Source organism: Oncorhynchus clarkii, chromosome 10 (assembly GCF_045791955.1).
Source record: "Oncorhynchus clarkii lewisi isolate Uvic-CL-2024 chromosome 10, UVic_Ocla_1.0, whole genome shotgun sequence".
NCBI lineage: Eukaryota > Metazoa > Chordata > Actinopteri > Salmoniformes > Salmonidae > Oncorhynchus > Oncorhynchus clarkii.
The window spans coordinates 26,510,843-26,531,247 of NC_092156.1; the positions used below are offsets into that span (position 1 = coordinate 26,510,843).

At 42.3% G+C, this 20,405-nt stretch overlaps 2 protein-coding genes across 4 annotated transcripts in view; both read left to right on the top strand.

Moving 5' to 3' along the window:
- Positions 1–9,038, top strand: part of LOC139418197 (branched chain ketoacid dehydrogenase kinase) — a 34,015-nt gene extending 24,977 nt beyond the window's left edge. For both annotated transcript variants that reach the window (XM_071167462.1, XM_071167463.1), the window contains 4 exons: positions 2,262–2,390; positions 4,163–4,252; positions 7,287–7,442; positions 7,987–9,038. In XM_071167462.1, coding sequence (XP_071023563.1) covers positions 2,262–2,390; positions 4,163–4,252; positions 7,287–7,442; positions 7,987–8,131 — 520 coding nt within the window. In that variant the 3' untranslated portion in view covers positions 8,132–9,038. The remainder of the gene's footprint in view (positions 1–2,261; positions 2,391–4,162; positions 4,253–7,286; positions 7,443–7,986) is intronic.
- Positions 9,039–10,366: 1,328 nt separating this feature from the next.
- LOC139418198 (protein orai-2-like) lies at positions 10,367–14,218 on the top strand. 2 transcript variants are annotated; one of them, XM_071167465.1, is made up of 4 exons: positions 10,367–10,472; positions 12,569–12,612; positions 12,778–13,013; positions 13,258–14,218. In XM_071167465.1, exons 2-4 carry the CDS (start codon positions 12,576–12,578, stop codon positions 13,861–13,863), a joined length of 879 nt encoding a protein of 292 aa, XP_071023566.1. In that variant the 5' UTR covers positions 10,367–10,472; positions 12,569–12,575; the 3' UTR covers positions 13,864–14,218. The 2 variants fall into 2 exon arrangements, with proteins under 2 accessions (XP_071023566.1, XP_071023565.1); XM_071167464.1 differs by lacking the exon at positions 10,367–10,472 and adding an exon at positions 11,465–11,672.
- The last annotated feature ends 6,187 nt before the right edge of the window (positions 14,219–20,405 follow it).

Consider the following 20,405-nt stretch of genomic DNA (forward strand, 5'->3'; position numbering starts at 1 on the left):
CCCCCTGATTTTAAAGAGCAGACCAGTTATGAGTCTCATTTTAGCACTGATCAGCACATTAGAGCAGACTGGATGTCTTTCCTCAAAATATTTGAATTTATTTTTACTTTATTTAACCAGGCAAGTCAGTTAAGAACAAATTCTTATTTTCAATGACGGCCTAGTGGGTTAACTGCCTGTTCAGGGGCAGAACGACGGATTTGTACCTTGTCAGCTCGGGGGTTTGAACTTGCAACCTTCCGGTTACTAGTCCAACGCTCTAACTACTAGGCTACCCTACCGCCCCATATGTGGTCAATAACTATGAAGCAGACCACTTGTTTTTTTTTGATAAACTACAGTGCTTTCAGAAGTCATTTAAAATGGATCAAATGTATATATTTTTTGTCACTGGCCTACACAGAGTACCCCATAGTGTCAAATTGGAATTGTTTTTTGTCTTGAGTCAAGTATTCAACCCCTTTGTTATGGCAAGCCTAAAGAAGAGTAAAAATGTGCTTAACAAGTCACAAGTTGCATGGACTCACTCTGTGTGCAATAAGTGTTTAACATGATTTTTGAATGACTACCTCATCGCTGTACCCCACACATACAATGATCTGTACAAGGTCCTCCAGTTGAGCAGTGAATTTCAAACAAAGACCAGGGAGGTTTTCCAATGCCTCGCAAAGAAGGGGATATATTGGCAGATGGGTCAGAAGACAAAAAGCATACATTGAATACCCCTTTTGATCATGGTAAAGTTGTTAATTACACTTTGGATGGTGTATCACTACAAAGATAGACGAGTCCTTCCTAACCGTTTTGCCTTCCTCTTGAAGGAAACTGCCCAGGAATTTCATCATGATGCCAATTTTAACTTCAAAACAGTTGGAGTTTAATGGCTGTGATGGAGAAGAACTGAGGATGGAGCAACATTGTATTTACTCCACAATACTAACCTAATTGACAGTGTGAAAAGGAAGCCTGTACAGAATAAAAAATATTCCAAAACACGCATCCTGTTTGCAAAGGCACTAAAGGAAAAACTGCAAAAAATGTGTCAAAGCAAATAACTTTTTGTCCTGAATACAAAGTGTTATGTTTGGGGCAGATACAACACATTACTGAGTACTGCTCTCTGTTTTCAAGCATAGGGGTGGCTGCATCATGTTTTGGGTATGCTTGTAATTGGTAAAGACTGCAGGATAAAAAATAAACTGAATGGAGCTAGGCACAGGTAAAATCCTAGAGGAAAAACCTGGTTTAAGTGTGCCTTGAATTCTAAATAAATCAGACTGTCACCAGCAACGCATCCCCACACCATAACACCACCTCCTCCATGCTTAATGGTGGGAAATACACATGCGGAGATCATCCATTCACCTACTCCACGTCTCACAAAGACACAGCGGTTGGAACCAAAAATCTCCCAGTTGGACTCATCAGACCAAGGGACAGATTTCCACCGGTCTAATGTCCATTGCTCGTGTTTCTTGACCCAAGCAAGTCTCTTCTTATTGTTGGCCTTTAGTCGTGGTTTCTTTGTAGCAATCCGACCATGAAGGGCTGATTTCACGCAGTCTCTTCTGAACAGTTGATGTTGAGATGTATCTGTTACTTGAACTCTGTGAAGCATTTATTTGGGCCGCAATTTGAGGCTGGTAACTCTAATGAACTTATCCTCTGTAGCAGAGGTAACTCTGGGTATTCCATTCCTGTGGCGGTCCTCATGAGAGCCAGTTTCATCATAGTGCTTGATGTTTTTTGCGACTGCACTTAAAGAAACTTTGAAGTTCTTGAAATGTTCCAGATTTGACTGACCTTCATGTTCTAAAGTAATGATGGACTCATTTCTCTTTGCTTATTTGAGCTATTCTTTCCATAGTCCTACTTGGTAAAAGACCAAGTCCATATCTTCTGTATACCCCCATACCTTGTCACAGCATAACTGATTGGCTCAAACGCATTAAGAAGGAAAGAAATCCCACAAATTAACAAGGCACACCTGTTAATTGAAATGCATTCCAGGTGACTACCTCATGAAGCTGGTTGAGAGAATGCCAAGAGTGTGCAAAGCTGTCAAGGCAATGGGTGGCTATTTGAAGAATCTCAAATATCATATATATATATATATATATATATATATATATATATATATATATATATATATATATATATATATATATATATATATATATATATATATTAGGTTAGAATGCGTTTCCATACACAATCGTAATCTTGTGTGTTTCCTTATGGCTCCCTCATGTCTTCTGCAGGCGTCTGTGTGAGCACCAGTATGGTAACTCCCCGCGGGTGCGTATCAATGGCCATGTGGCGGCCCGCTTCCCCTTCATCCCTCTGCCCCTAGACTACATCCTGCCAGAGCTGCTGAAGAACGCCATGAGGTACCAAAACACTTTCCTTCTCCTAACCAATAAACTGACAGTCACATGAAATACACCTTTGTGAGTTGTTCTTGTTCATCACCAAACAGAGATCTCACAGAAATGTGTAATTAAACCAACATTGAGTTTCAAACATGGTGTAGCCAACATTGTGACACCTCAGTCAATAAAAACAGGGCCTGTGACAAGTGTGCCTTCCGTCACCTGTCATCGTAACGGACTTTTAGAATGATCTATGACAATGGTCTATAATAAGTAGGCCAGCAGTGTTTTTCTTGTTTGGGAACATTGTATAGCCTCTGACTGGTTATGTGTTCATAGCATTCTTTTTTGTTGTGAATCCCATAGTGCTGCAACGTATACTATATATATTTGTGTGTGTATGTGACCTATTTCCATGCTTTTCCCCCTGTCCACCACCTTTTATCTTGGAAGTTCTTGGCTCAGCTGAAATGTATGTTACGGGATACTTTTATTTAAATGTTTTATCTACTTCACCTGAGTCAGATTAACTTGTGGATACCATTTTTATGTCTGTGTCCAGTATGAAGGAAGTTGGAGGTAGTTTCGGGAGCCAGTGCTAACTAGCAGATACCAATAGACTTCCAGTCAATGCGCTAACGCAGAGACATAAAAATGGTATCCACGATTTTCATCTGGGTTGGGGGGGGGGGTCCCTTGTATACCTTTCATGCTATTTGACTTTCCCTGACAGTTGGCTGTGACTGTATCTGTGGTTCCAGCTAATTTATGATCTGTGAATGGAAACATGAGGATCTATTCAATGTATAGGCCTAGTTGCGCTTACGTGGCACATTACAAGTCTTGTCCAGCCGGGTAGCCTACATTTTGTTACATGTGCATTCCTGAAGCACAAATCGTTGTCTATTGTCTTAAATGGCAGTATTGTTTTTTTTGGGGGGGTGAGTTAACCCCACGGGTAACTCTAGCCCCCTAGAACTCCCTGCCCATCCACCCCACTGTCCTTTCTCACCATGACAGTGACCTGACTGTACAGGCCCCAGACCCCGTCTTTCTTCTGGAACACTGTGTCCTTGGCAGAAGGGCTTGGCCCAAACCCCACTACATTCCTTCTGGACTAATAGGGGTGAATCTGAATTGTGAATGCGAAAGGGACACTGTTGGTGTTGTTGCACAGCCAGAGCGAACACCCTTGAGAATTTAAAAGTTAGTCTGTGGTTGTTCCCTGGTAGTTTTAAATAGCTTATTTCCCTCATCCCTTATGACAAGTTATCTGACAGGACATCAGACTCCATGGTAGCCATTTTATGACTATACATAACTAAATCCCTAGTTTGACCTCTCCTCTAATGAAGTATTATTAAGCAGTGTGCTCTTGTAGTTAGGTTGTTTTAGCTAACATTCCACTCTGCCACAGCCTACTGATCTTGGCGGTCAAATGTTGCCCTGGCACTCGAACTTGTGAGAGGGATGCTAGATTGTGTGTGTTAGCAGGTGGATGTGTTTTCAAATAAGATTCTAATCAGCCATTAAATCCAATTAGGAACGTTTTCTATTCTTGGAGCTCTTTCTCAGATGTTGCGGTTAGCAGACAAACCATTCACTCTGACTTATGTTCCTCGTTCCCATAAGACTGTTTCAGGGTGCATGATCATTACACAAGTGTCATCTATCAGTGAATCCCTCAACAATCCTGTTAATAGATTGTGTCAGGTTACGTTGAAGGACCACAGAGGCTAATATCTTCACTCTGCCTGCTCTTGACCTCCCCTCTACCTGTGTCCCCACAGGGCCACCATGGAAAGCCACCTCGACACGCCTTACAATGTACCTGATGTCGGAGTCACCATCGCCAACAATGACGTGGACTTTGTCATCAGGTGAGTGGGTTACCTTTGGCACACTAAGTGGGGACCTTTTACCTCTATCTACTCAAGACTCCTTTTAACAACATTAAATAATTAGGAGTCCCGTACTCTGGGCTTAACCGTTTAAATGGGAAACCTGACAACTTATCAGGGGGAGTGTTTCTAAGCTGCACTCTTATCGGGCCCAGTGTGGACACCATGGGAATGGGTTCCGGACCACGTTGGAAGCACCGTCAGACTTCTTCTACTCTAGTGCTGTGTTTAAGAACCTTTTTAAATGGATGTTGACACTGATTCTAGTATCCTGTTGGCTAATGTCCAATCGATGGAAAATGAACTTTGAACTCTGAGCAAAGCTCTAATCACAGCATTCCCTGATGTCCCTCTGTGTCTTAGTTTTTACTGAGACGTGGCTCACGGACAATACACTCGACTCTGCTATTCAACCAGACAACTTCTCCATATTCCGAATGGCTTGAATGGCGCCTTCTGGTAAGGTGGGGCTTTGTTTCCTCAAACATTTCCTGGTGACCCGAAGTTGTAAACATTGAGCTCCTGTTCACCCGATCTGGAGTTTCTGATGCTAAAAAAAACCCTGGATGAATGGCTATCTGTACAATGTTGAACCTGTACTGCAGCATTCAATGTTAGCAGAATGAACCCAGATGACTCTGTGGCGCACGATTCGTAGAAGGCAAGCAGGTACGGGCTCTGCAAATCCATTGGGGACACAAATAAACAGACTTAAATTGATCAACAACTCCGACTCACATGTGGCAAGGATTCAGACTATTACAGACTACAAATGAAAATCCAGCTATGTGGTGCCCACCGACGCCTCCCTCCCAGATGAGTTTAATACATTCTATGCTCACTTCCAAGCCATTCAGGAAGACTCTCGCTGCTCCGGATGACTAGATGCTTTCACTCTCCGAGGCTGACTTGAGGGAAAACTAAAGAGTGAATACAAATTCTTATTTACAATGACGGCCTACCGGTGGGTTAACTGCCTTGTTCAGGGGCTGAACAACAGATCTTTACCTTGTCCGCTCTGGGATTCGATCCACCAACCTTTTGGTTACTGGCCCAATGCTCTAACCACTAGGTATCGGCGCATGAGTTCTGATACCAACAGGCTCAGAGACCGTTTCTATCTACAAGCCATCAGACTGCTGAACACAAACTGGACTGACCACCTGCTCTGATTCTCCGCACCTTAGCACGCACACACACATACACTACCATTCAAAAGTTTGGGGTCACTTAGAAATGTCCTTGTTTTTTTTTGAAAGAAAAGCTTTTTTCCCCATTTTAAAATAACATCAAACTGATCAGAAATAGTGTTGACATTTTGAATGTTGTAAATTGCTATTGTAACTGGAAACGGCAGATTTTTCTTTAATGGCTATCTACATAGGCATACAGAGGCCCATTATCAGCAACCATCACTCCTGTGTTCCAATGGCACGTGGTTAGCTAATCCAAGTTTTTATAATTTTAAAAGGTTAATTGATCATTAGAAAACCCTTTTGCAAATATTGTTAGCACAGCTGAAAACTGTTGTTCTAATTAAAGAAGCAATTTAACTGGCCTTCTTTAGACTAGTTGAGTATCTGGAGCATCAGCATTTGTGGGTTCGATTACAGGCTCAAAATGGCCAGAAACAAAGCACTTTCTTCTGAAACTCATCAGTCTATTATTGTTCTGTGAAATGAAGGCTATTCCATGCGAGAAGTTGCCAAGAAACTGAAGATCTCGTACAACGCTATGTGCTACTCCCTTCACAGAACAGCACAAACTGGCCCTAACCAGAATAGAAAGAGAAGTGGGAGGTCCCGGTGCACAACTGAGCAAGAGGATAATAACATTACAGAGTCTAGCTTGAGAAACGGACACCTCACAAGTCCTCGACTGGCAGCTTCATTAAATTGTACCCGCAAAACACCAGTCTCAACATCAACAGTGAAGAGGTGACTCCGGGATGCTGGCTTCTAGGCAGTTCTTCTGTTCTCTATCCAGTGTCTGTTATTTTGCCCATCTTAATATTTTATTTTCTTTGGCCAGTATGGGAGAGCTTTTTCTTTTCAACTCTGCTTAGAAGGCCAGCATCCCGGAGTCGCCTCTTCACTGTTGACGTTTCAGAGTTCTTTAATTCTGGCCATTTTGAGCCTCTAATCAAACCCACAAATGCTGATGCTCCAGATACTCAACTAGTCTAAAGAAGACCAGTTTCTATTGCCTATGGGCCTATGCCTATGTAGATATTCCATAAAACAAATGAAAATCAGCTACAATAGTCATTTACAACATTAACAATGTCTACACTGTATTTCTGATCCATTTGATGTTATTTTAATGGACACATTTTTTTTTGCTTTTCTTTCAAAAACAAGGACATTTCTAAGTGACCCCAATCTTTTGAACGGTAATGTATAAACATATACAGTCATGCGACACATGCACAACTGCTGCTACCAGAATCTTAGTATACTGCTAAATGTTTACACCTGACCCCTATCCCCCCCCTATTCATGTTCGTATTTCATTATTTCTAATTGTTGCATTGTCGACGGAACCTACAAGTAAGCATTTAGTTGGACGATGTATGACATGCGTATCCTATACATACGACTAATACAACTTGAAACTGAGCCTAAAATGTTTGACCACCAGATTGCAGAACAGGTCAGTGTATTAAGTGCTTTTGTACTCTAGCTATTCCCAAATGTATTTACATAAGGTTGGCATATAGGAGAATGCAAGACCAAAGGATGATACTGGCTTTCTGCGCTAGCATTAGGTTATGATCAGTTTGCCATTGACCACCATTGAATGGGATAAAAATAATTGCAATCACCAGAAAATGCCAGACATGTAATCCTTTATACTGTAAATGTCTGCCCTTTCTTTCTTTGGTTTCAGTTGACCTACTTTTGAAGAAATGTTCAGCATCATACTACTATGTCAGGGATAGCCAACTAGTGTTCATTTTCACAGTTAATGTTAGCTGGTTGTGTAACCCTGGGCAATCCTCCATCTTTGTCAGGATCTCAGACCGTGGTGGTGGAATCCCCCACAGGATCCTGGACAAGGTGACAGACTACCATTACAGCACAGCTGAAGAGAGCAACCAAGACCCTCGCATGAACAACCTCTTCAACACCATGACCAACAGCGGCCCTCAGTCCGGCCCCATGCACGGGTGAGTAAGACTGGGATACCCACTGTTTCTTGCATCGGTTCTTACTCTCATAATGCAGGGTTGAATTGACTTCCTGTGTGCCATGGAATGCCAATGTAAAGTAAAACGGTCAATGACACACAATTCCATTCCACTGATTCCATTCCTCTGATGTTTCCAAAGCAAGTGACAAATACAATTGAATTTGATTCACATGGGTTTACTTCATCTTATGAATTATTGAGACTTGTTGGGGAATGGATATGTAAGTAAAAAAAAGTTTTTGGGTGTATTTTTTTTGTATGAACTGTTCTGTGCTTTTAAGTAGTCATGGAGATGACACCTACGAAATACGTCCTTAGTGCAATTATTTGTCTTGCGACTGTATGAGGGTAATGTTTGCATCTTCGTTTAGCATCCCCAAACAATTTATATGCCTTTTGCTTTCTCTAGGAGGTCCTTGCTCATTGCAATGCAAAATAAAGATATAATCAATTCATGTTAATTGTGCCAGTTTACAAAACTCTATAATATTAATGTATGAGAAACTCTGTGTACCCGTCAGGTTTGGCTTCGGGCTGCCCACCTCCCGGGCGTACGCCGAGTACCTGGGTGGCTCCCTGTCCATCCAGTCCATGCAGGGCATCGGCACCGATGTATACCTGCGCCTGCGCCACATAGACGGCAAGGGAGAGAGCTTCCGCGTCTAAGATCACTTGCTGCTTAGCCCTGGAGACCAAGGAAAGGGGGTGGCGATACAGGGAGCACAGAGACATTTCCACCAAGGGGCTCAGCCATTTCAGCGTTAGCCCGGGCTAGTCTACAGTGATAAATTGACAGTTGGCTCCCCACAACTCACTTCTACAAGTTTCCTTTTTTCGCCTCAAGACTTTAAACGGGCTAAGATGGTGGCCGGTTTGGCGCTCTCACCTTTTTTTGTTTTGTGTTTCCCTTTATCGCCCATCTCTTCAGCATTGTGAGGGTTTTTTAACTCTTGAGCATACAGGTCATTAACAGAGCATGCAAGGTGGTTAGTGTTGATGTTACTGTGGTAGAAAGGAAAAGGAAAAAAAACTTCAGCCTTAAAGAAGTTAATTTGGTCTGCCTGCAAGTTACTGGTGTTGCATATAACCTCGGCAAATATAAATAGACTAAAGAAGCAGGGAAGAGAGGAGTCTCATTTAACACACTCCAGTGGCTATTATTGAAGTTTAGATGAAGCTTCCCTCAAAGACCTCTTGAATCGCCTGTGGAGGACACCATGGAGGAAACTGGCAAAACACCAATCGAACTACACTCATGAATTGATTTGCAGAAAGAACTGTTGAGTTAACTCTTGCTTCAGTGCCATTTTGTCAAGCGCTTAGGCAAGGTCATGAGTAAATGTTCAATTGCCTTACTGTGTGTGTGATGCTGGTCCCTACGACGACATGTTAACTTAACCATTAGCACTGCTCAATATCATCTTTATCTGTAATGCAATTTCACACTCGTTAGTATATCTAATATAGAAAGTTGAAAAACGTTTCATTTTTTTTGGGGGGGGGGGGGGCTCATTTCTTGCTGTGTCATTAATACCTAAACTAAAGTTTATAAAAAAAAAATGCTTCCAATACACTGAAAGAAGTAATGTTTTTATTAATGTTTTTGCTTATTTATCTGCAGAGAAAGTGTTAAATCAGTCAATAAGTTAATAATATTTTTTAAATTTTCTTTGTTTGAAGGCATTTGTTACTGAACACATTCCGAGAAGGGTCAATAAGTTTGATCAAACTTTTGAAACCTTACTTTGAGTATGGTGGACATTTTAATGTGCATGAATTATCCAGATATTTCACTTTAGGTATGTGGTCTGGCCTGCTGGCATAAGAATGCTGGGAATTGGCACGTAAATCCTTTAAAAGTATATACATCAGTGAGGAACATTTGGAATGTTTCACCTCGCTAAATATACCTCTGGTGATTAACAGACGTTCCCTGTGATTTTACATTTTTGGGATGGGACTAGGTAGAGAATATTAGGCTCTTTCTAGCATGACAAATCCTATTGGCTAGAATTCAGTCACCTCATGAATGATGTGCCCTGTTCAAATCTGCCCCCTGCTTGCAAAAGAGATGAAGCCTGACAAAAACAATCTGCATAATATATAGCTTTTTACTGCTAATACAAGTCATAACTCTATAATTTAATGCTTGTTTTACATCATTACTGTCAACTTTTTGGGCAGGGGGGGACTTTTCTGGAAACATACTTGTCATAGGTTTTGTGGTCTTTTTTTTGTTAACACTGTTTTATGGTCATGAAATGAAGGCTTACACACCCATATTATTTCCTTCTCCTTTAATACATTGCCAAATTATGGAGTGGGTTACTAGCAGTCTGCACTGGCATAGATTACTTTGTCTGATTGGTTGTCTGTCTGTCTATTTTAACGCTGTCATTGTTAAGTTTTCTTGGGCATTATTACAATCTATTCATAGGTGGAATTGGAAGTTTGTCTGTCGGTGTGAAAGGGAAAGAGATGACTGAATTGTAAGAGTGACTGACCGGTCGAGGTGTATGTTTTACGGTTGTAATAATTTTGTTATTCAAACTGTTTTTACTAGCACCTCCATAGCCAGCCTCCTCCTTTTGAGAGAACCATTTTGAATTCAATCAAATTGGTGACTGTGTCCAAACTGGACAAGGTCAGCAATACCTTGAGAACCAGCACCAGCCCACATGCTGAATACCTACTGATTTATCAGAGCAATCCAGAGCAATTACAATTATTGTAATTCATAAATTGAGTAGAAAACACATGTAACCTGTAGTCTCATTAATTGTATGTGAGGATCACAATTTGGGTTATTGAGGTGGTCTAGTTTAAACTCCTTATTGTTTATATGGCTCCACTTTGTTAATTGTAGCCATATTCTCTTCATGGGATGCAGATGTCACGTGACCAGAATGCTCCGTACGGTGAAGGAAAAATAGCAGTGAAGTCTCTCAGCAAGTTACCGTATTGCAAGGGGTTCATCGCCCTTTAATATTCACCGAAGTACGTCAAGGTTTGTGGTTGCGTTAAAAAGGTCAAATGACGTCTTGGCAAAAAGGTCAATCGTGTAGCTGTCTATTGAGCTTGCCCATAACATCGCCAACGCGATGCTAGCCAGAGTGCCAGGAAGTCGCATCACTAAGTAGCCGTAGCGAAAATTTGGATTGATGGACGCTGAAATGACTAAGGAATTAAACATTTTATGATGACACTTGGTTGCACTTATTTTCTAGCTAGCTGACATTCCACGCTTGGTTATTGTTTACTAACCTGGTAACGTTAACAAGATAGCTAACTAAAGTAAGCGCAAGATATTTACCTAGCCTGCTGGATTAAAAAAAATTGTTATCTCCTACGTTGCACAACGCTGTCGATTGCGATACATTCATACGTTTAAAAATTTTTTTTTTTAGAAACATTGACATTTTAATTTAACAAAAAAACTTCCTTGACTGAGGGATGCGAATAAGCTTCTGTAATAATATCGCTTAAACTATTCTCAGTGACATTGTGACCAGTAGGACGCTAGTCAGTGACGTAATTTGGCAAGATCGTAATGCAGGATCCCTGAGTATCACGCACAAAATTAATTAGCTATTCATAATTTGACCAAGTTGTAAATAATTTACCGAGGTAGACATCAAGGTCGTATCCGGTTGAATTTCCCTGACCAGGATGTAGCAATATCTACACAAACTTAAAGGCTACGTGTCTGAAGTTTTGCAGTAGCGTGCAATTGGCATGCTAACTGCATGAATGTCTACCAGATAATTTAATGTTAATTTGTCTTCCATAAACTGCCTCGTTTTAGAGAACTTGGCAGTTCGTTCAACCGGATTTACAACCACGAGTAACCACGCCAGCCCAGGAGTTCCACAAATCGGGCTGCTTAACCCGTGGGATTGTTTGAGACAAGCTGATGAAACTGGGTTTGCACAACCGAAGAATTTCTGCTCAACTCTCAGGGAAGTTTATCTGCATGCTCGTCGGGCTAACCAGGGTCTTGACCTGACTGCAGTTCGGCTTTGTAAACTACTTCAGTGGACAAATGCTCACCTTCAATGGCCACTGGCAAGCTGGAGATGTGCGCTCTTCAAGAATGAATCCCGGTTTCAACTTTACCAGGCAGATGGCAGACAGCCTGTATGGTGTCGTGTGGGCAAGCGGTTTGCTGGTGTCAACGTTGTGAACAGGGCCCCATGGTGGGGTTATGGTATGGGTATAGGCATAAGCTACAGACAATTTACGCAATTTGAATGCACAGAGCTACCATGAGGAGAGCCTAAGGCATATTGTCATGCCATTCATCCACCACCATTACCTCTTGTTTCAGCATGCAACATGGGGCCATGCATTGTCAAGGCCCTGTACACAATTCCTGGAAGCTGAAAATGTCCCAGTTCGTACATGGCCTGCATACACACCAAACATGTCACTCGTTGAGCACGTTTGGGATGCACTGGATCGACGTCTACGACAGTGCATTCCAGTTTCCACCAATTTTCTAGCAAGGTCACACAGCCATTAAAGAGGAGTGGGACAACATTACACAAGCCAGATCATCTCTGTACAAAGGAAATGTGTCATGCTGCACGTGGTCACCAGATACTGGTTTTCTGATCCACACCCCAACCTACTTTTTTTTTTTAAAGGTATCTATTCCCAGTCATGTGAAATCCATAGATTAGGGCCTAATAAATTGATTTAAATGGACTGATTTCCTCATATGAACTGTAACTCGGTCAAATCTTTTAAATTGTTGCATGTTGCGTTTTATTTGATTCAGTGTATGACTAAAAGGAGATGTTTTACAATCGGAGTTCTTTATCTCTATGTTATAGTACAGTGGTTCCGAACCTTTTTTGCATACTGTACCATCTACTGAATTTTGCTCTGCTCGCAGTACCCCCCCCCCCCCCTGTGAATAGGCCAACTACCCCCAGGGGTCCTGGGAACCACGATTCTAGTATATATGTCTAACACTGGAGTTACATTCTTAGCTAACAAGGATGTAACTCGGGCACTTGTTGCTACAGCTGGTATTATGGCACAATCAATACTTTAAAGCACTCACTGCTAAGTGTTAATTTTTTTTGCTCTCAACTGTAGATAGGTGATGAAAGCCACTCATAAAACAAGAGAAGACCAGCCATGTGAGTAGCCTAGGTTCAGATATGTCTCAGGAATTCAGCTATAATGTTACAATGTTGGACCACACTGTCAAATTGGCCCACCGATGATAAACATGAAATCTGGGAAAATCTCATTCTCTTTTTGTGTTATTTCTTTTAACATTTTCATCCCTTCTTGTCCGCTAGTTGCCATGAGCAGTGAGCTGAACGTGCCCATGGGCTCCCCAGCCCCGGGGGGCTTTGAGCAGATGCCGGAGGGTGGAGGGATGGACTACAGGGACTGGGTGCGCCGCAGCTACCTGGAGCTGGTCACCTCCAACCACCACTCTGTGCAGGCACTGTCTTGGAGGAAGCTCTACTTGAGCCGGGCCAAACTGAAAGCCTCCAGCCGCACCTCTGCCTTGCTCTCTGGTTTCGCTATGGTGAGTCACTCCACTGTTTTTCAGGGATAATAGCAGGGCTAATCCCTTCAAAGTTGTTTTTAAACTCAATTTCCCTGGCAGCCTGTACACTGTATTCCAGGAGACAGACATTTTTTTGATAAACCTAGAGGGGGAAAAAAACATTCCCCTGCTGCTATTAATAGCATTTTAACCAGTCTGAAAATCAAGTTGCTTTCCTTCTCACTGTGGACTGTGATAGTGATGGTGTTATGTGTTGTGCTAGGTGGCAATGGTGGAGGTCCAGTTGGAGATCCAGTATAACTACCCACGAATGCTCCTCATTGCCTTTAGCGTTTGTACTACGGTGCTGGTGGCTGTGCACCTGCTCGCCCTGCTCATCAGCACCTGCATCCTACCCAACGTGGAGGCAGTCAGCAATATCCACAACCTCAACTCAGTCAGCGAGTCACCCCATGAGCGCATGCACCACTACATCGAGCTGGCCTGGGGCTTCTCCACTGCCCTGGGCATCCTGCTTTTCCTGGCAGAGGTAGTGCTGCTCTGCTGGATCAAGTTCCTGCCCGTGGACTCTAGTTCCGCCAACCAGGTGGCGGTGGCTGCCGCAGAGCTGGCACTATCCAAGCTGAACTGTAGCGGCCCCGCCCTGCCACCCAAGCCCACCCCTCCGCCAGGGCACAGTGGCTGGCAGGCAGCCCTGGCCTCCACCATCATCATGGTGCCGGTGGGGGTTATCTTTGTGGTATTCACCATCCACTTCTACCGCTCGCTGGTGAGCCACAAGACAGAGCGCCACCACCAGGAGATTGAGGAACTGCACAAAATTAAGGTGCTGCTGGACGGGTGCGAGAGAGGCCTACAGGCAGTGTGATCTCTTTAGCTCTTCTCTCTATGCTCGTCCTGTCCACTGTCAATGCCTTCTCACATTGTTGAGAAGCACCAAAATTCCACTGAATAAGTGGGAGGATTAAGGATTTCCTTATCCCCTATTTATCAAGCACCCTTTCCTATTCAGCCTCTAGCCTGTTCATTGTTAATGTCTTCCTTAAAGTTTTTTTGGCAGAGAGCCCCAAAACTCCACTTAATATGTGGGAAGTTTAAGGAATTCTCAGCTCTACTAAATTATGAAGGTCAAAGTTCATAGTATGTTTGTTTGATTTGGAAAATAGTATTTTGTATTTTTGAGAGATGTATTGATTATATTTTTAAAGATTATTTTAAAGGGCTATTTTGTTGTTTTGTGTCATCTCCACATTTCATTAAGGAAGTGGTGTCAACCCTCACATGTGCTTAACTTGTTCTCACAAGGTTGTTATTGTTGTCAGGCTATGATCAACACTGAGACCAGAGTTGTAAGCAGATGCAGAAGCAGGTGGAAACAAAAGTCCATTTATTTTTTAAGGTGTTAATGCTGCACCAAACAGTGTGTAATGTACACTGAACAAAAAATATAAACACAACATGCAACAATTTCAAAGTTACAATTCATAGAAGGAAATCAGTCAATTGAAATAAATTCATTAGGCCCAAATCTATGGATTTCACATGACTGGGAATACGGAGATACATCTGTTGGTCACATATACGCATAGAGTTGATCGGGCTGTTGATTGTTGCCTGTGTAATGTTGTCTCACTCTTAAATGGCTGTGCGAAGTTGCTGGATAACACATATGTCGATCCATAACATCCCGAACATGCTCAATGGGTGACATGTCTGAGTATGTAGGCCAAGGAAGAGCTGGGACATTTTCAGCATCCAGGAATTGTGCACAGGTCCTTGTGGCATGGAGCCATGCATTATCATGCTGAAACATGAGGTGATGGCGGCAAATTAATGGCAAAACAATGGGCCTCAGGATCTCGTCACGGTATCTCTGTGCATTGAAATTGCCATTGATAAAATGCAGTTGTTTTCGACGTCCGTAGCTAATGCCTGCCCATACCATAACCCCACCTCCACCATGGGGCTCTGTTCACAACGTTGACATAAGCAAACCGCTGGCCCACATGACGTCATACGCAGTCTGTCATCTGCCAGGTCAGAGTTGAAACTAGGATTCATCCGTGAAGAGCACACTTCTCCAGTGTACCAGTGGTCATCGGAAGTGAGCATTTGCTCACTGAAGTAGGTTGCGACGCAGAACTGCAGTCAGGTCAAGACCCTGGTGAGGACAACGAACACGCAGATGAGCTTCCCTAAGACGGTTTCTGACAGTTTGTGCAGCTGTCCGGGTGGCTGGTCTCAGACGATCCCGCAGGTGAAGAAGCCAGATTTGGAGGTCCTGGGCTGGCGTGGTTACACGTGGTCTGCAGTTGTGAGGCTGGTTGAATGTACTGCCAAATTCTCTAAAACTACGTTGGAGGCGGCTTATTGTAGGGAAATGAACATAACATTTTCTGGCAACAGCTCTGAGGGACATTCTTGCAGTCAGCGTGCCAATTGCATGCTCCCTCAACTTGAGACATCTGTGTATGTATCTGTGTTGTGTGAAAAAACGGCACATTTTAGAATGGCCTTTTATTGTCCCCGGCACAAGGTGCACCTGTGTAATGACCATGCTGTTTAATATGCTTCTTGACATGCCACACCTGTCAGGTGGCTGGATTAATTTGGCAAAGGAGAAATGCTCACTAACAGGGATGTTAACACATTTGTGCATACAATTTGAGATGTTTTTTTGTGTTGTATGGAACAGTTCTGGGATCTTTAATTTCAGCTCATGAGACATGGGACCAACACTTATGTTGCATTTATATTTTTGTTCAGTCTATTTGAAAGTGAATAATCTTATTTGGGATGGGGGGCTGCTCTATACTCCAGCATTTTGGATTTGAGATCAAATGTTTCATGAGACTACAGAATGTCTGTCACCTTTTATTGGAGGGTATTTTCATATCGTTTTTACTGTTTTAGAAATGAAAGCACGGTATCTATTCCCCCCATTTATGAAAAAGTCAAGTATTTGGACAAATTCACTTAATACACTAAGTTTAGTATTTTGTCTCATATTCCTACTCAATGATACCATCACACTTGTGACTACAAACTTGTTGGATACATTTGTAGTTTTTATTTAGTTGTGTTTTCGATTATGTTTTGCCCAATAGGAACTGAGTAATGTATTTTCATTCTGGAGTGACTTTTTTTATTGTAAATAACAATAGGTGGTTCTGAACACTTTTTACATTAACGTGGATGCTACTATGATACGGATCATAACGATGACCATACATGTTAGCATATTTTGTTGTAGCCTCTGAACGGTATTTCAATTGTCATTATTCACGATTCTTAATCAGGGCATTATCAGGATTAATATAGATTTGTTCAAAAACATCTTACTGTATCTACTCACTTAGGAACTGAATGATGACCTGAATTTCTTTCTATTGGGCAAAACAACCCACAACCCACAAAAAACAAATCACAAACTTGATGTAGTCATTGTGTGCTAGGATTATAGGACCAAATACTAAACTTTTGACTACTTTAATACACTAAGTGAATTTGTCCAATATACTTAGGACTTCTTAAAATGCGGAGACTAGATACATCAAGTGCTTTCATTTATTTCTAAACCGTAAAACATGTATGAAGATTCGCCTTTTATTTAAGGGTCATTCTGTGCTGTCGCCTCACATTAAACATTTGATCTCAAATCCAAAATGCTGGAGTATAGAGCCAAATGTTAACTTAACTGTCCAAATACATACGGAGGGGAGTGTATCGCCGTAGGTGCCAGTAATGGGAGCACATGCTGTGTGTGCAGACATGCTTTGGGGAGAATGTTAATTTAATCTGCATTATAATTCGTATTTTAAAGAAAGCCCACCCAGGCCTATAAACTGTACGTCAGTTCTTAGGCTACTCTATGGTGTCAAAGATAGTGCCTCAGCGTTAAGACTTGTAATCTCATGAGTTAAGTTAGTTTTATTTTGTTATTTTATTTTTATTTAACTAGGCAAGTCAGTTAAGAACAAATTCTTATTTACAATGATGGCCTACCAAAAGGCCTCCTGCGGGGGATGGGATTTAAAATATATATATATGTATATATACACACACACAGTGGGGCAAAAAAGTATTTAGTCAGCCACCAATTGTGCAAGTTCTCCCACTTAAAAAGATGAGGCCTGTAATTTTCATCATAGGTACACAACTATGACAGACAAAATTAGATTTTCTTTCTCCAGAAAATCACACTGTAGGATTTTTAATGAATTTATTTGCAAATTATGGTGGAAAATAAGTATTTGGTCACCTACAAACAAGCAAGATTTCTGGCTTTCACAGACCTGTAACTTCTTCTTTAAGAGGCTCCTCTGTCCTCCACTCGTTACCTGTATTAATGGCACCTGTTTGAACTTGTTATCAGTATAAAAGACCTGTCCACAACCTCAAACAGTCACACTCCAAACTCCACTATGGCCAAGACCAAAGAGCTGTCAAAGGACACCAGAAACAAAATTGTAGACCTGCACCAGGCTGGGAAGACTGCATCTGCAATAGGTAAGCAGCTTGGTTTGAAGAAATCAACTGTGGGAGCAATTATTAGGAAATGGAAGACATACAAGACCACTGATAATCTCCCTCGATCTGGGGCTCCACGCAAGATCTCACCCCGTGGGGTCAAAATGATCACAAGAACGGTGAGCAAAAATCCCAGAACCTCACGGGGGGACCTAGTGAATGACCTGCAGAGAGCTGGGACCAAAGTAACAAAGCCTACCATCAGTAACACACTACGCCGCCAGGGACTCAAATCCTGCAGTGCCAGACGTGTCCAGGCCCGTCTGAAGTTTGCTGGAGAGCATTTGGCTGATCCAGAAGAAGATTGGGAGAATGTCATATGGTCAGATGAAACCAAAATATAACTTTTTGGGAAAAACTCAACTCGTCGTGTTTGGAGGACAAAGAATGCTGAGTTGCATCCAAAGAACACCATACCTACTGTGAAGCATGGGGGTGGAAACATCATGCTCTGGGGCTGTTTTTCTGCAAAGGGACCAGGATGACTGATCCGTGTAAAGGAAAGAATGAATGGGGCCATGTATCGTGAGATTTTGAGTGAAAACCTCCTTCCATCAGCAAGGGCATTGAAGATGAAACGTGGCTGGGTCTTTCAGCATGACAATGATCCCAAACACACTGCCCGGGCAACGAAGGAGTGGCTTCGTAAGAAGCATTTCAAGGTCCTGGAGTGGCCTAGCCAGTCTCCAGATCTCAACCCCATAGAAAATCTTTGGAGGGAGTTGAAAGTCCGTGTTGCCCAGCAACAGCCCCAAAACACCACTGCTCTAGAGATCATCTGCATGGAGGAATGGGCCAAAATACCAGCAACAGTGTGTGAAAACCTTGTGAAGACTTACAGAAAATGTTTGACCTCTGTCATTGCCAACAAAGGGTATATAACAAAGTATTGAGAAACTTTTGTTATTGACCAAATACTTATTTTCCACCATCATTTGCAAATAAATTCATAAAAAATCCTACAATGTGATTTTCCTTCTCATTTTGTCTGTCATAGTTGAAGTGTACCTATGATGAAAATTACAGGCCTCATCTTTTTAAGTGGGAGAACTTGCACAATTGGTGGCTGACTAAATACTTTTTTGCCCCACAGTATATAGGACAAAACGACAATTTTATTTTTATTTTTTACCTTTAACTAGGCAAGTCAGTTAAGAACAAATTCTTATTTTCAATGACGGCCTAGGAACAGTGGGTTAACTGCCTGTTCAGGGGCAGAACGACAGATTTGTACCATGTCAGCTCGGGGATTTGAACTTGCAACCTTCCGGTTACTAGTCCAACACTCTAACCACTAGGGTAGCATAAAGAGAGACCTAAGACAACAACATAGCAAGGCAGCAACAGATGACAACACAACATGACGACAACAACATGGTAAAGACATTATTGGGCACAGACAACGGCACAAAGGGTAAGAATGTAGAGACAACAATACACCACGCAAAGCAGCCACAACTGTCAGTAAGTGTCCATGATTGAGTCTTTGAATTAAGAGATTGAGATAAAACTGTCCAGTTTGAGTGTTTGTTGCAGCTTGTTCCATTCAATAGCTGCAGCGAACTAGAGGGACCCAGGGATGTGTTTGCTTTGGGGACCTTTAACAGAATGTGCCTGGCAGAACAGGTGTTGTATGTGGAGGATGAGGGCTGATAGGGGGGAGTGAGGCCTAAGAGGGTTTCATAAATAAGGATCAACCAGTGGGTCTTGTGACGGGTATATAAATCTGATGGCCGAATTGTAAAGAACATCTAGCCGCTCGAGAGCACCCTTACCTGCCGATCTATAGATGATGTCTCCGTAATCTAGTGTGGCTTGGATGGTTATCTGAATCAGGGTTAGTTTGGCAGCTGGGGTGAAAGGAGTGATTACGATACAGGAAACCAAGTCTAGATTTAACTTTAGCTTGCAGCTTTGATATGTGCTGAGAGGACAGTGTACCGTCTAGCCATACTCCCAAGTACTTGTATGAGGTGACTACCTCAAGAAGAGCGTGTGGCCTAGGATTGAGCCTTGGGGCACTCCCTTGGTGACAGGCAGTGGCTGAGACAGCAGATGTTCTGACTTTATACACTGCACTCTTGAGAGTGGTAGTTAGCAAACCAGGCCAAAGACACCAATACTCCTTAGCCGGCCTACAAGAATGGAATGGTCTACCATACCAAAAGCTTTGGCCAAGTCAATAAAAATAGCAGAAGAACATGGCTTAGAATCAAGGGCAATGGTGACGACATTGAGGACCTTTAAGGTTGCAGTGACACATCCATAACCTGAGCGGAAACCAGATTGCATACCAGAGAGAATACTATAGACATCAAGAAAGCCAGGCAGTTGACAAGTTTTTCCAACACTTTTGATAAACGGGGAAAAATAGAAATAGGCCAAGATCTCCCCCTTTTAAATAAAGTACAAACCGTGGCTACCTTCCCAGAAAGGAGAGAGGCTTGGCGATGATAGGGGCAGCAACCTTGAAGAAGAAAGGGTTTAAACCATCTGACACAGATGTTTTTTTGGGGTGAAGTTTCAGAAGGTCCTTTAGCACCTCGGACTCAGTGACTGCCTGCAAGGAGAAACTTTGTAGCGGGGCAGGGGAAAAAGAGGGAGAAACATTGGGGATAGTCACATTAGAAGGGGTGGGAGATGAGGAAATGTCGGCAAAGAGGCATGGTGAGACAAATAGGAATCCTGGCTTAATGAAGTGGTGATTAGACCTCAGCCATGTGCTTCTTTACAGTAACATCATCAACATTAAGGGACATGGGCAGCTGTGAGGAGGAGGGTTTATTCTCCAGGTCTTTAACTGTTTTCCAGAACTTCTTGGGGTTAGACCCACAGAGAGATTAATGTTAAAATAAAATACTACCTGCCCACGCAGCAAAT

Bases quoted from the DNA above. Each gene is read 5' to 3' on its own strand.
- LOC139418198 (XM_071167465.1), top strand. From the start codon at position 12,576: ATGAAAGCCACTCATAAAACAAGAGAAGACCAGCCAT. The intron at 12,613-12,777 runs GTGAGTAGCCTA...CTTGTCCGCTAG, and splicing joins AACAAGAGAAGACCAGCCAT to TTGCCATGAGCAGTGAGCTG. The intron at 13,014-13,257 runs GTGAGTCACTCC...GTGTTGTGCTAG, and splicing joins TGCTCTCTGGTTTCGCTATG to GTGGCAATGGTGGAGGTCCA.